At 40.3% G+C, this 16,039-nt stretch overlaps 1 protein-coding gene across 1 annotated transcript in view; it reads right to left on the bottom strand.

Moving 5' to 3' along the window:
• Positions 1-1,118: 1,118 nt before the first annotated feature.
• LOC135710441 (prolyl 4-hydroxylase subunit alpha-1-like) overlaps positions 1,119-16,039 on the bottom strand; it is a 58,040-nt gene continuing 43,119 nt past the window's right edge. Inside the window, exons 3-7 of the mRNA XM_065233013.1 lie at positions 2,770-2,917; positions 2,236-2,711; positions 1,508-2,172; positions 1,284-1,449; positions 1,119-1,225 (exon numbers count right to left, since the gene is read on the bottom strand). Of these exons, the coding sequence (XP_065089085.1) occupies positions 1,119-1,225; positions 1,284-1,449; positions 1,508-2,172; positions 2,236-2,711; positions 2,770-2,917 (1,562 nt within the window). The remainder of the gene's footprint in view (positions 1,226-1,283; positions 1,450-1,507; positions 2,173-2,235; positions 2,712-2,769; positions 2,918-16,039) is intronic.

Raw genomic sequence — 16,039 nt, 5'->3', positions numbered from 1 at the left:
CCTGATCTTCAAGAAGTTGAGGAGGAGATCGGTCGGCTGAAGAAAAACAAAGCAACTGGTGTGGATTAACTACCAAGTGAGCTATTAAAATACCGTGGTGTAGCACTGATTGGAGCGCTGCACTGGGTAATTTCCAAGATTTGGGAATTCAGCGGGATTCATGGACCAAATTTTCGCGATTTGGCAGGTTCTGCAGAAATGCTGCGAATACAACGTGCCCACACATCATTTGATCATCGATTTTAAATCCGCATACGACAAAATCGATTGAGATCAGCTATGGCAGACTTTCGTACTCGTGATTTCCGGATAAACTGACGCGATTGGTCAAGGCGACAATGGATCGATTGATGTGCGTTGTTTGAGTATCGGGACACTCTCGAGTTCCTTTGAATCTAGAAGAGGGTTACGGCAAGGTGATGGACTTTCGTGCCTGCTATTCAACATCGCGTTAGAAGGTGTGATCAGAAGAGCTGGGATAGACAAGAGTGGCACGATCTTCAGAAAGTCCATCCAGCTTCTTGGCTTCGCCGATGACATTGACATCATGGCACGGAACTTTGAGACGATGGCGGAAACGTACATCAGACTGAAGGCTAAAGCTAGGCGGATTGGACTTGCCATCAACGCATCGAAGACTAGCTCATGAGAGAAAGAGGTTCTAGGGAAGACGAGTTCAGATTGACGGTGACGAAATTGAGGTGTTCAACGAGTTCGTGTATTTGGGCTCACTAGTGACTGCCGTAAATGATATCAGCAGAGAAATTCAAAGATGCATTATGGCAGGAAATCGTGACTACTTTGGACTCTGGAGGACGCTCCGGTCGAATGCAATCCGTCACCGCATGAAGTTGATCTACAAGAAGCTGATTAGACCGGTGTTCCTCTACAGCCACGAGACCTGAACTTTGCTCGTGGAGGACCACCGTGGTGTTTTCGAACGAAAGGTATTGCGAACCATTTACGGTGGAGAACAGATGAATTACGAAACGTGGAGGAGGTGAATGAACCATAAATTGCAGCAGCTGCTGGGACAACCATCCATCGTCAACACTGCAAAAATCAAGGGATTACAGTGTGTAAAAGTTATGTAAAAGCAAACACCATTTTCATTTTGTTTAACTCATATAATGCCTCAATTTTGGACCATTGTTTTCAACCAAGCTTTGAGAATCACACTTTCTACGAAATTCTTGTCCTCGTTCACGGAGCCATTTGTTTGCAACTGAAACAATAATCGTTTAAAGCTATGTTAATTCCCAATTTTACACCACTATTCTCACCCCACTTGCTACCGATCAGGACGGGACACGCGCCATGTGCTGTTGAAAAATCCAAATCCCCAGACGAATGCAGGTTGTACCAAACGGCAGCCGATCCTTTCCGTGGCTTCAAAGTTACTCCAATTTTTGGGAACACGGTGGCACCTCCATGGCTTACGTCACTCAGCTTGTTCGAAATAATGCGTTATTAATTTCAGTTAATAGTCAATGAAATGCTGTCTCACATAGAAAAGTACGGTTGCAATGCGATTTCCATTGTTGGGTGTAGCGACTTTGTCCGTTTGAAAGAAATCAAAGTGTGGATGATATTGTCCTCCAAGTCCATAATTCACAACATGCAGTTCCTCTGCTGTGTCCGTTGATAGTCCGGTCATATCCGCTACACGTTTGGAAATAGTATTCACAATGGGATCATCCTGGTCTGCAAGCCATGCTGATTTGCTGATTCGATAATTGGAAGGTTCAAAGTCTCCTGTTTCATGATTCAGTACCGTTGCTCGCTTGAAGCGTGGTTTGGCTATTCGTTTCAGCACCTGAATCTCGTTGTCTGATAAAACGTTGTGGTATAATACGATCCTTGGCAGGATATGTACTTCTTCGAGCTTGAGCGGAGCTAACCTTGTGAAGGCTGACCCACTCGTTACATATCGACACTTGAGGTTCGACGTTTCGCTGGCGTTTCGTTGTACTTCTCCTCGGCAAAGTTTCCTATACGAATTTAATATTATATTCGCAGGATCATTGTTAGGGATACTGTTGATGTTGAATTTTCGATCTTGTCCATGCTGAATGAGTTCTTCGTAGAATACTTTATGTCGAAAAGCATTTTCATGATCTGGTTTCATCTCCAGCAGGTCCTTTACATAGCCTAAAGCAACTTCAACATTTCCTAAAAAAAAAAAAAACATTTGATTACTTTCCTACCTGGAACTCCTACATTTTTCATACTTACCAAGAAGATATGTATAGAACGCCAGATACTCCAATGCCTCAGCTTTCTTCGCCACGCCCATTGTTCCTTGTTCGGAACGATTTAATGCCTCACGCAGCCACAGAACAGATCGGTGCTGGTCTCCAGTAGCGTGCAGCTGTTTACCCAACTCAAAGCAATCGTCGAATGACATTTCTGAACCGGCATGGATTCCACTGGCAACCACAGCCGTGTCGAGATTGTACGTATCCTGGAGTCGTGCTAAGGCTTGTGCTGCTCCCGTTAGATCTTCTTCAGTGGGAAGAACGAGTAAATTGCTATAATTGGTACCATCACCCATGAAGTCGCGCTGCATTTCATACGTTATAAGCTGTTGGATTTCACTCCAATCCTTTGTAAGTCGTTTAATCAGTAGGAAAGCATTTACTGGGTTGAACAGGTATTCCTCGGGCTGTTTGATGGCTTTGTTGTGTTCCCTAAGCATTTGAGTTCTTTTCCTATAAAAATGTGGTCAATCATAAAATGATGCTTCTTCCGATATTCCTTACAGCTAACCATCTCAGATGGTTTAACCTTTCCTCTTGAAGTCGAATATAATGGTTGAGTTTTTCTAAAATAACACCTTCAGTTTGAATCATTTGATCCAATTCGGAGAGTGCGGTGAATAGATGTGATTTAACCTTAACTAATGTCGTCACTAGAGCTAGTATACCAAGAAATTTAAAACTCAGATTCATTTTTAATTTGATGACAATTTTGACAAAACCACCAGAGTGCTCCAGACTCCCTCCCACACAAAAAGGCAAGTTAAACCAGATTAAACCAGCCTTAAAAAAGTGCTAGGTCTACATCTATAGAAACGCTTGTTGAAATAAAATCAGCGTTCATAATTCAGAATGTTCCAAGCTTTCTTATCGCCGCTATGGTCAATTCGTCTGTTGTTAGTGTATAATTTTCTTCCATTGCTGTTGGCCTAATCGATCCCTATGATCGATCTTGAAGGTTGTAAACCGACTAAAACATTTGTGGCCTTATTATTTAAGCATGTAATCAATTCATAAGTTTAGTTAAATAAAGGGTGATACGGTCAAAATTTGGTCAAGGGAAAACGTGTGTAAATCGGTGAAATCGTTTATTTAAAAAATCAAATTAAATTTCTTTTTCAAGTTCAATTAGTATAAAATTCAGGAAAAATATTCAGTTAGGCTTCCGCTTTTCCAAATCCTTTTAGCGATTTTGCCAACTTTGCGTGCGAGTAGCTCGGATTTTCGCGATGCGCGAGCAAAATTTTGATACGCTGCTCTTCTTGCTTGGACGGCATTTTGACAACTGAAGAGTGAATTCCAAAATCAAAATAGGAGCAACATTCTACACACACACACCTTCAAAATGAGGGGTGTTCAGGTTTTTTAAATGCAAAATTGAAAGAAATACGTCAAGTTGATATTGACCAAATTTTGACCGTATCACCCTTTAAAAGGTGTGGCAAACAGTATTAACTTTCTCATGCATGTTACACGCGTACCCTGACGTCATAACATTGTGATACGTTCAGACTATAGCTGATATTAATAACGTAATAACATAATATAATTATAGTGTATGCCCCTCTTAACAGAGAAGCTATTATTGTAGCGATCGAATAGTTACATTGTACGTAACTCATAAGCGTATGCGTAAAAGCAAGCAAGTAAATAAACTATGCGAGCAGGGTCTCGCTCTCTTAGTGCATATACTGCAGGACAAACAACAAGTGTTTCTGTATATCATATTCATCCTGGAAACCAAATTAACAATACCTTGTTAGACCGTTTTAGAATCTTCAATATCATACATAAAAGTGGCGACGAGAAAATCGGTGCGCTTGTGAATATACCGGGATATCGATAGTGAAAAGGGAAAAACCTGTAAAACTTTATTTCACCACCGGGGAATGCACTTTGTTTTAACTGGTAGGCTATAGGACGAGTTAAAGGACTTCTACCGTTGAACACCGATTAGTGTAATTGCATTGTAATTGTATAGAGAAACGTGGAACTGAACAGGGATATTTATAGGTGGAATTTAATCAGTCCATTTTGTTTGCGGTGTTGTGAGACCTGCATGTAGACAAATTTCTATAATAGAGGAGTCATCGAGAAAATTTGTGTAATTTTATATTACCACTACCCAACTGGGCATGTGTTACATGCTGTATGGCTGATGAACTGTCTGTCCAAGGTATGCCAAACTTAAATGACTGTTGAGCGACAAAAACGAACATACATCAGCATTGTAAGGTGCCGATTGGTACAATTGAATATAATACCAGCAGTTTTCTTGTTTAGGGTAAAGGAGCTGAGCTGTTTGGTGGCACGGTGGGTGAGAAGAGTGTTTTTTTAGGAAAAAAGTAGAAGGGTCTGTGCCTAGGGGCACAAACGGAAGCTTGACGTAGGACCGCTAGTGGACGGAATAAATGTGAAGAGTATTAAGTTCTTTTAATTGATCAAATCAGGCATAACATTTGATAACGGCACAAAAGCATTTGTAAACAAACATTCTGAGGCCCTTTACACGCGAACTAAAGTACGCCCACGCAAACCAATGCCACTTACGGAAAGGTGATAGTTGCCCCTATGCGATGATGTTGTTGGTTTGCGTAGGCGTACTTTGGTTCGCGTGTAAAGGGCCTAAGAAGGTTTGTTTACAAATGCTTTTGTGCCGTTATCAAATGTTATGCCTGAAATATCTATTATCTCAACTCTTTCCGGTTTTGAATTGTAGGCGATCCAAATTTGTAGTAATCTTTTTCAAAAAGAAAGTTGATTACGAGAATCAACATGGTGGCCAGTGAATTTTCATTTTGAAAATCCCAGATTTTTCCCGGTTTTTCCGGTTCAAATCTTATAAAATTCCCGGTTGTTAATATGCAACAAAAAAAAAACAAAATTTACTGATAGGATAAAAAAAATGTGATTTAAGAAGATTCCCAAGATTCTGGAGCTTTGAAATTTGTGTAGAGCCTGAAACTATAACTTTTCTTCAAAATTTGTGATTAATAACATGCTTCGTGATGCAAGATTTGGAGAAACAATAATTAAAATGTGAAATTTTGAATTTTTTTCAATATCACAGATTTATAAAAAAAACATCATACTTATGAGTCGTGGAGTCATAATTGTCACGCTCTGAGACTTTTAAGGGTAATAACAAATTACATAGCAATCTGTAGAATCTGGCGGCAAACCCTGGAATTTTTAGTAATATTTAAAAGAATTCAAAGTGTTGATTAAAAACAAATATTGAGAAGGATTCCCACACAGTTTTCGAAGGAGAAGAGCAGATTTCCAGAATTATTCTTACATGAAATCCATAGAAATTGTTAGATGAATTTGGAAGGATTTCTTTGGAGAAGAATGCAAGTTCTAAATTAAACTGTTAGGTAATTTTAGTAGATTTAAAAAAGAATTGTGAAAATAAAAATAAAACATTGCAGAAAATTCCTACGTGGTTCTGATGAGATTTGTATGGGCATCGTGAGGAACATGACAGATGAATTTTAAGAAGAATTCCAAGAGAATTATGATCGGAATTCAACAAGAAACAGAGTTCTTAAAATGTTCTGGCAATAATTTCAACCCTAGTGCGAATGATTCATCACATAACCCAAACAAAATTGATTCCAAAAAAATTGCTGATAATTAGAAAGAAATTCTTTAAAATACTCCAAGGGGTTTATACATTATTTTTCGAAAGATTTCTTTTGTTTTGAATAGAGTTAAAAGAAATGTTTGAAAAGATTTTTAAAGGAATCAAAGTCTCCGGATAGGCAGGAACGGGAATTATATGAAGGATTCCAATAAATTCTTAGAAGGGGTTGGAAGAAAATTCCTAAAAGAATTCAACGGTAATTATTACGTGGAGCGTTTTCTGGTTTATTTCAGAACAATTTCAAGATAATTCAGAGCAGAATTCCAAGTTAATTCTGGAATTCATCATGAGAATTTTGAACAACGAAAAATTAAAACCCCGGAAAAGAATAATTCAGTTTCTGTTTTTACAAATATTTGTTTCCAAACTCCAGCATCTTCAATATTTTCTTTAGAGAATCATGCACTTTACATCTGAAATTGAAACGACAAAAATCAATTTGCAATATTGCTGAGTGATTAACACTCCGAATACGGTGGGTAAAAAACTTTACGCCGACTACGAAGCCTCCGAAAAACGTGTAACGGCAAGTTTGCAATGGCACAACTTAGCCATTTCTTAATGCATTTCAAAAATTGTAGTACCTTTAGAATTCCTAGGGTTTCTAGATGATTTTGATTGCAAAAAACTTAAAAATAGAGTCGTCTACTTTTTTAAAAAGCGAAAAGAGTTGTTACACGTTTTTTTTTGAAAGGTGTGTTTGTAGGGTTTTGCAAGTGGCGCAAGATCTGTAATTTAGATTAATGGGCACAAATGTTCACAATTAGCCAGAATACAGTCATGGTTCCTATATATGGATCCTGGAGACAACGGAACGGTCCTCGAAAAATCCGGAACATCCGTAAAAATGGTCAATCCATGATCCTGATCCTAGAGCACTGCGGTTTTTTTGAAAACATTAGGAACTGTGATATAAACAAATATTTGGGGTCGTGACATAAACATGTACCTGGATGGCCATGGGACCGTCCTCCGGAAGATCCGGAACATCCGTAAAAGTGGACAATCCATGAAACTGATCCTAGAGCTCCGTGTTTTTTTTAGCATTAGGATCTGTGATATAAGAATGAATTTGGGTCATGGACCCAAATGGCCATGGGACCGTCCTCCGAAAGATCCGGAACATCCGTAAAAGTAGTAAATCCACGATCCTGATCCTAATGCTCCGCGTTTTTTATAAACATTAGGAACTGTGATGATAGAAAGAATTTGGGCTTGTGACATAAACATGAACCTGGATGTCCATAGGACTGTCCTCCGGATGATCCGAAACATCCGAAAAGGTGATCAATCCATGAAACTGATCCTAGAGCTCCGCAGTTTAAAAAAAAAACACTAAAAACTGAGATGATAGAATGAATTTGGGGTCGTGACATAAACATGGACCTTGATGGGTATGGGACCGTCCTCCGAAAGATCCGAAACATCCGTGAAAGTGGAAAATTCACGAAACTGATCCTAGAGCTCCGTGGTTTTCTTGAAAACGTTAGGAACTGCAATATTAGAATGAATTTGGGATCGTGACATAAACATGGACCCAGATGGCCATCGGACCGACCTCCGCAAGATCCGAAAATTCCGTAAAAGTGGTCATTGTATGAAACTGACCCTAGAGCTCCACGGTTTTTTCGAAATCACTTGGAACTGTCATATATAAATTAATTTGCGGTCGTGACATAAACATGTACCTAAAAGGCCATGGGACCATCCTCCGCAAGATCTAGAACATCTTTAAAAATGGTCAATCCTTGAAACTGATCCTAGAGTTCTACGGTTTTTTCGAAAGCATGTGGAACTACGATATAAGAAAGAATTCGGGGTCATGACATAAACACGTACCGGAGACGAACCAGCCCAGGGCTGAAAGTATCCTTTATAAAGATAAAAAAAACACGGACCTGGATGGCCATAGGACCGTCCTCCGGAAGATACGGAACATCCGTAAAAGTGATCCAGAGGTTTCTTATATCACAGGGTTTAAAAAAGAACTGCAGAGCTCTAGGATCAGTTTCACAGTATGATAAATTTACGGATGTTCCGGATCTTTTGGAAGACAGTCTCATGGCCATCCAGATCCATGTTTATGTCACGATCCTAAATTCTATCTTAAATTGCAGTTCCAAGAGTTTTCGAAAAAAAAACAAGGTTTTTTCACAGTTTCATAGATGATCCACTTTTACGGATGATCAGGATCTTCTGGAGGACGTTCCAATGGCCATCCAGGTTCATGTTGATGTCTCGACCCTAAATTCTTTCATATATCACAGTTAGAAGTGTTTTCGACAAAACTGCGGAGCTCTAGAAACAGTATCATGGATGGACCATTTTTACGGATTTTCAGGAGGACTGCCCATGGTCATTCGGTTCAAATTCATTCTAATATCACAGTTCCACGGTTTTTCGTTCTTGGATCAATTTTATGGCTTGCAATCGGGCTAAGGCCTTGTTGTCTTCTGCTGTCCGAAGAGGTCGTATCCACTCTACTCGATCCATGGCCAGACTTTGCCAGCCTTCTACTTGTTCGATCCACCTTACCCGCTGCGCGCCTCTTCTTCTTGTTCCTGTTGGTGCGCTTTCAAGAACCATTTTCACTGCGTCGTCGTGCGACATTCTTACGACATGCCCAGCCTACCGTAGTCGCGCAATTTTTGCAATGTGAACGATGGATGGTTCTCCCAACAGCTGGTGCAATTCTTGGTTCATTCGCTTCCTTCACGTTACGTCATCCAAGGGCGCGTTTGTCCTCCACGAGCAAAGTCACGGTCTCGTGGCTGTAGACGATCACCGGTCCAATCAGCGTCTTCTAGATAGTCAACTTCGTGGCGAATTTTATTCGACCGGAGCGTCCTCCGGAGTCCAAAGTAGGTACGATTCCCTGCCATAATGCGTCTTTGAAATTCTCTGCTGGTATAATTTTCGACGGTCACCAGCAGTGTTGGGAAATATCAAAAAATTAAATCTCACCAACGCTCACCAACCAACGACAAAAATCACCAAGCAAACAACTGCGGTTGATTTTGCAAGCTGTGATATCGCAGCTCGAAATATCAAGCTAACAAAACTCACCAACTGAAAATCTCACCAAACTGTGGTGAGATTGAGTTTAATGATTTTTGCTTTACTCCCGAATGCAACCGAAACTTCCATAACGGCTTGCAGCAGTCCCTTCGCGTCTGCCCTCGGTGAAAATTAAAAAGAGATAGCAAACTATGCTTTCCCTTTCTAAGAAAATGATGTGCAATGGAATCATTTTTGTGTCGAGTCAACTCTCAGCTTTCGGAGACGAGCCAGCCAACGGCTGAAAGTCTCCTTAATAAAGATAAAAAAAACTCTCAGCTTGATTTTTTCACGTTGTGAATAGTCTCGCAAAATCAAAGGAACTTGTAAAATCAATATCAAGCATGATATTTTGTTCCAATATCACGTGTGATATTGCGAGCGCATGAGAGCGGAAAAATATCAATTGATTTCTGATTTTGCCAACACTGGTCACCAGTGAGCCCAAATACATGAACTCATCGACCACCTCGATTTCGTCACCATCAATCTGAACTCGGGGTGGGAGGCTAACATTGTCTTCCCTAGAACCTCTTCCTTTCATGTATTTAGTGTTTAATGCGTTGATGGCAAGTCCAATCCGCCTAGCTTCAGCCTTCAGTCTGATGTACGTTTCCGCCTTCGTCTCAAAGTTCCGTGCCATGATGTCGATGTCATCGGCGAAGCCAAGAAGCTGGATGGACTTCCTGAAAATCGTGTCACTCGTGTTTATCCCAGCTTTTCTGATCACACATTCTAACGCAATGTTGAACAGCAGACACGAAAGTCCTTCACCTTGCCGTAACCCCCTTCGAGATTCAAAGGGACTCGAGAGTGTCCCCGATACTCTAACAACGCACATCACTCGATTCATCGTTGCCTTGACCAATCGCGTCAGTTTATCTGGAAATCCGTACTCGTGCATAATCTGCCATAGCTGTGTTTGTGTCGTGTGCGGATTTAAAATCGATTAACAAATGATGTGTAAGCAAGTTGTATTTGTGGCATTTCTGCAGAACCTGCCGAATCGCGAATATGAACCCATGAATCCCTGCTGGTATTGCCCAAGAAATCTCGTGCAAATGGTGACAGGCAGCGGCGTATAATTTGGGAGAGTACCTTGTAAGCGGCGCTCAGCAGTGTGATCGCGCGGTAGTTGCAGCAATCCAACTTGTCGCCCTTTTTGTAGATTGGGCATACGACACCTTCCATCCACTCCTCCGGTAATATCTCCTCCTCCCAAATCTTGGCAATTACCCAGTGCAGCGCTCTAGCCAGTGCTTCACCACCGTATTTAATAGCTCACTTGGTTGTTGATCTACACCAGTTGCTTTGTTATTCTTCAGTCGACCGATCTCCTCCTCAACTTCTTGAAGATCAGGGGTCAGTAGCCTGTCGTCTTCTGCACGGGCTCCAAGGTCTGTTGCCGTGCCACCTTCGTTTTCTGCTGCATCACCGTTGAGGTTCTCGTCATAGTAATGCTTCCACCTCTCAATTTTATGGAGTGACCATTTTACGGATGTTGTTGATCTTCCGGACGACGGTTCCATGGCTATCTATCATGTTTAAGTCACGATCACAAATTCATTCTTATATCACAGTTCCTAATGTTTTTGGAAAAAAAAACTGCGGAGCTCTATGATCAGTTGCATTGATTAACCTCTTTTACGGATGTTCTGGACTTACCAGAGGATGGCCCCATGGCCATTTGGGTCCATGTTTATGTCATGACCCCAAAATATTTCTTATATCGCAGTTCCACATGCTTTCGAAAAAAACGTAGAACTCTAGGATCAGTTTCGAGGATTGACCATTTTTAAAGATGTTCTAGATCTTGCGGAAGACGGTCCCATGGCCTTCCGGGTACATGTTTATGTCACGACTAAAAATTTATTTATATATGACAGCTCCAAGTGTTTTCGAAAAAAAAAACCGTGCAGCTCTAGGATCAGTTCCATACATTGACAACTTTAACGGATGTTCCGGATCTTCCGGAGGACTGTCCTATGGACATCCAGGTTCATGTTTATGTCACAAGCCCAAATTCTTTCTATCATCACAGTTCCTAATGTTTATAAAAAAAAAAGTGGAGCATTAGGATCAGGATCGTGGATTTACTACTTTTACGGATGTTCCGGATCTTTCGGAGGACGGTCCCATGGCCATCTGGGTCCATGACCCAAATTCATTCTTATATCACAGATCCTAATGTTAAAAAAAACACGGAGCTCTAGGATCAGTTTCATGGATTGTCCACTTTTACGGATGTTCCGGATGTTCCAGAGGACGGTCCCATGGCCATCCAGGTACATGTTATGTCACGACCCCAAATATTTGTTTATATCACAGTTCCTAATGTTTTCAAAAAAACCGCAGAGCTCTAGGATCAGGATCATGGATTGACCAGTTTTACGGATGTTCCGGATTTTTCGAGGACCGTTCCGTTGTCTCCAGGATCCATATATAGGAAGCATGACTGTATTCTGGCTAATTGTGAACATTTGTGCCCATTAATCTAAATTACAGATCTTGCGCCACTTGCAAAACCCTACAAACACACCTTTCAAAAAAACGTGTAACAACTCTTTTCGCTTTTTAAAAAAGTAGACGACTCTATTTTCAAGTTTTTTGCAATCAAAATCATCTAGAAACCCTAGGAATTCTAAAGGTACTACAATTTTTGAAATGCATTAAGAAATGGCTAAGTTGTGCCATTGCAAACTTGCTGTTACACGTTTTTCGGAGGCATCGTATTCGGAGTGTTAAATTCTAAAAGCAATAAGACGGTATACTGAAGAAAATTATGCAACAAATAGAGCAAGACATTAATTTGCTAAAGGATCACTCTGTTTTAATGGTTCATTCTGAAATTCTGATGTAAAAATTTGTTCCTATGATATGGTTAATTTATTTTCCCGGTTCTCTTGCAGAATTCACGGGTTTTTCCGGTTACTTTCCAAATTCCCGGATATTTCCCGGTATTCCCGGATTTCCCGGTTTGCTGGCCACCCTGAATCAATCAAAATCACTTGCACCCCTGCTTCCAAGTTTGTGTGGTCGTTGGGGGCTTGTGGTTCTGAATATGGACAAACAAGCATAGATAAATTCTATTCCAACTCTTTACTGATGTAAGCTTGATGGCCCTGAAAAGGGCCGTTTTATTGAAGAGGACATCCATGGCCACTTACGCTTGGCGTGTTTAGTGTAGGTGACAGCATCACGGACCTCATTTTTCACGAACACCTTCAGCACACCTCGTAGATCAGACCGGAGATACGTCAGACACTGCGACGGCGGGTCAGACGACGGATGGTGGTTATCTCGAAGAATTTGCGATGACGATTGGCACCTCCTTTGCCACGACCTACTGCTACTATTGCTCACCACGCCGTCCGAAGCGAAAATGAGCTGATACCAGACAGCAGCGCTGCTTTATATCTTTTTAGGTTAAAGCAGAATGATGTGCAACCAAGTGGTATAAAAGCTACAAAGACTCCTCCCATTATGAGTAGTTTGCTATCAAGTAGCGACACTGGCTATTTTCTTTTTGCGTACACGGCGAATGAGAACACCCCAAATTTGAGTTTAGTTCACTCATATTCGCCAAAAGTGTAGGAATTCAGCGATGAGTAAATTTGTCTCATGATTCCTGTGGAAAACCTAAAAAATCTGCCAGAAAATGAGGAAATTGACGAAAATTTTATTCAGTCTCGGAGTAGTACCAATAGACTGAGTGAATCCAATCTTTACTTTTCTCAAATTCGGGAATTTTTCCCTGGAAAATCCTGGAAAAACCTGGGAAAATATGAGGAATATTTACTCATCGCTGAGTTCCTGCACTTATTTCTGAGATAACTAAACTCAAATTTGGGTCGTTCTCATTCGCCGTGATAGATATCGGCGCCGGTGGTTAGCGTAATTACCTCTCACCACAGCAGGCCTGGGTCCAATCTCAGTCGGCGCCACCGGCATGTTCTAAGGCATAACATCTCTGGGAGCTGCCTCCCTGGCGTCGGTAGCATTGGAGCTCAGTACGGAAAACAAATCTCGCGTCACTTTTCAATAGGTCCTATCTACATTGATCGATTCTCTTCATCGACACTCTCTTTCGTAAATAACTCGGCTTCACAAATCTGGATCAACAATAGAAAAGAGCCCATCAGCATTTGTAAACAAACCGTTCCAAAGCCCTTTACTCACAAAGCGAAGGCCACCCACACAAACCAACACCATCATCGGATAGGGGAAACTTATACCTACAAGATGTTGGTGTTGGTTTGTGTGAGCGGCCTTCGATTTGTGAGGCTTTGGAACGGTTTGTTTACAAATGCTGATGGGCCCTATTCTATTGTTGATCCAGAAATGTTTCCTGCCGTCTTCGGCGAATTAGATGCTAGATTGTTGCTTCTTCCATCGAAAATATCCGGCCGTGGCGATTCAAAGTTGATCAAGGTTGATCAAAACAATTTGTATCTCTGCTTCCAGTTTGATCACATGAGCATTTTGTGTGGTCGGTGGTTCTGAATATGGACAAACAGGCAGATGAATTCTATTCCTACTCTTTACTGTAATAAGCTTGGTGGCCCTGAAAAGAGCCGTGTTGTTTCCAATGTTGGTGATGATTTAACCTCTGAAACCAAACAGAGTGCGTCTCTGTCACTTCAAAAACGTAGATGACATCCATGGCCGCTTACGCTTGGCGTGTTTAGTGTAGGTGACAGCATCACAGATCTCATTTTTCAGGAAATCAAACCGGAGATACGTCAGACACCGCCACGACGAGCCAGACGACGGATGGTGGTTATCTCGAAGAATTTGCGTTTGGTTCTGAACATGGCGATGAGTGTGTAAAATATTACGCAATTCCATCCTCCCTATTCGCACGCGCCTGAGGATCGGAGGCGAATGCCACTTCGACTTGTTTCTTCTACTTACTACTCTCTGACGACTGTGCTGGGGAAGCAGCATATGCATGTAGGTAATTGGTGGATTTGTTAGTTAATTCGACGCTTTTGGACAATGCTGATCATTTACCAGTTTTTCAATAGTTTCTTGTTGAAAATCAACATTCGGAAGCATTGTTGTCAATGCGTAGCCATATTTCTGATCGATTGGTGATAAAATTATTGAAATTGGACCAGGGGTAGCTGTGTTATTAACGTTCAAAATCTTTCTTAATTTGTTACATGTTCCATTTTCGGTTTTCACAAAGTGTACCCCCATATAGAAATCAAAGACGTAGTCCTACGTCAAAAATAAATAGTTTCAATTTTACGAAACGGTATGTGAATGACTGCAGCTTTAATGTGCAAGGGCGCCATATTTAAATGGTAGCTCCAATTTAATAATAAAAAGAGTGAAATTAACATTGAAAGTGGAATTGTTTTTATACTGCTGAATACATCTACATTGAAATAATCACCATTATAATTTGACAAGGTTTGAAGAAAACTGTATTAAGTAAGAGTGTTTTTTCTTCTGTTTCTTTTGTTTAGGTCGACTTTTCAGAAATTTCTCTGCAGTTTGATGGCTGGTCATATTAACTAAACAATGAAGGAAGCAATGGCTATCTGTGCTCACAATCGAAGAGATTTCTGCACAATGAAGAGCGATGATGTGGTGCTGAACGTATCACGAATGGAAACTTCTGCATTTTGGGTCATCGCAGTTTATAACGGATGTAAGGTGAAGGCACATACGAAAACATCCGATTGTCGAGACCTAGATCGAGTTTATTGGTGTGCGATAATGTTGTCGATACAAGGTGAAAAGTGTTTGTGTAAATGCCAACAGGCAAAAGAAGATCGAAGATTTTTACAATACGAGAAAGCGTTGCTATTAAGTAAATACTATCAGAATTTTGATAAAGCTATCGCTGAAGTTAGTGCGCTAGAAAAAGCTAACTAGTGAAAAAAATTAATAGTCCCTTGTGAATTACAAGTATGTTTGAATAAAGTTTTTAAGCAATATTCAATTAAAAACTATGAATTAAGTGGTCGAACTAAGCCAAAGGGTAACTTAAACTTAAGCTCAAAATTAATTGATGTTTTTTAGCCTAGATTGTTTTAAAAGTGTTGATAATTGTCAAACCAGCAAAAAATTGAGAATTTTTTTTACCGTTTTGTAAAGTTCTGAAGGGGGGAGAATAGTGTACGCCCCTCTTAACAGAGAAGCTATTATTGTAGTGATCGAATAGTTACATTGTACGTAACTCATAAGCGTATGCGTAAAAAGCAAGCACGGTAAATAAACGATGCGAGCAGGGTCTCGCTCTCTTAGTGCATAGACTGCAGGCCAAACAACAAGTGTTTCTGTATATCGTATTCATACTGGAAACCAAATTAACAATACCTAGACCGTTCTAGAATCTTCAATATCATACATAAAAATAACATGATATTAAAAGTGCCTAAATTACGTTATATCTGCTATAGTTTTTATGTACTATTAGCTTAGAGGTGAACCAAACAAATAAAAGAAAATGCAGATTATATCTGCCATCCCTCTTTACATACCACATTGACAACTGACAGGAAGAAAACTTTCAACACGCTAAGAATCGTTATCCCAAATTTGGGTAATAGATTAACAAACACGGTAAGAAAAAACCTCACCATTAATGAAGAGGTTTGAGTGGGTTGGTTTATTTCCTTTAAATTCCATTGAGTTTAAAAAAACTCAAAAACTATAATAAATAAAAAAATAAATCGATTTTCAGTTAAAAGTACTCAACCGTCATGTTTTCACCGTTGGGAACTTTTAACTTATTTTTGGATGAAAATCATAGCAACCTGCACTGCCTTTGATGCTGTCATTTTTGTGTGCTCCACCGCCTTCGATCATGCTCCATTATTGCATTCGATTGATCGTTATCGGAATTAGGTAATTTTCACTCAATGGATTATTGATCAGGATTACTCAAAATTTAGTTTTCATCAATAATTTAATTTTAACTTGCCTCATGTATTTCGTCAGCCAGTTTAGGATGATCCTTTCCAAGAGTTTTCCGAGTGTATCTGCAGCACCATCATGAACAAGTCCGGGGATGACTGGATCGCCACGTTCAACGCTACGTTGGGGATTCCATCCGGTCCGGGAG

The sequence above is a fragment of the Ochlerotatus camptorhynchus genome, unplaced genomic scaffold, assembly GCF_037179485.1.
Source record: "Ochlerotatus camptorhynchus isolate MF236.1 unplaced genomic scaffold, CSIRO-AGI_Acam_v1.1 ptg000383l, whole genome shotgun sequence".
Classification (NCBI taxonomy): Eukaryota; Metazoa; Arthropoda; class Insecta; order Diptera; family Culicidae; genus Ochlerotatus; species Ochlerotatus camptorhynchus.
The sequence above is the reverse complement of the archived record's forward strand: the minus strand, read 5'-3'. Positions and strand labels throughout refer to the sequence as shown.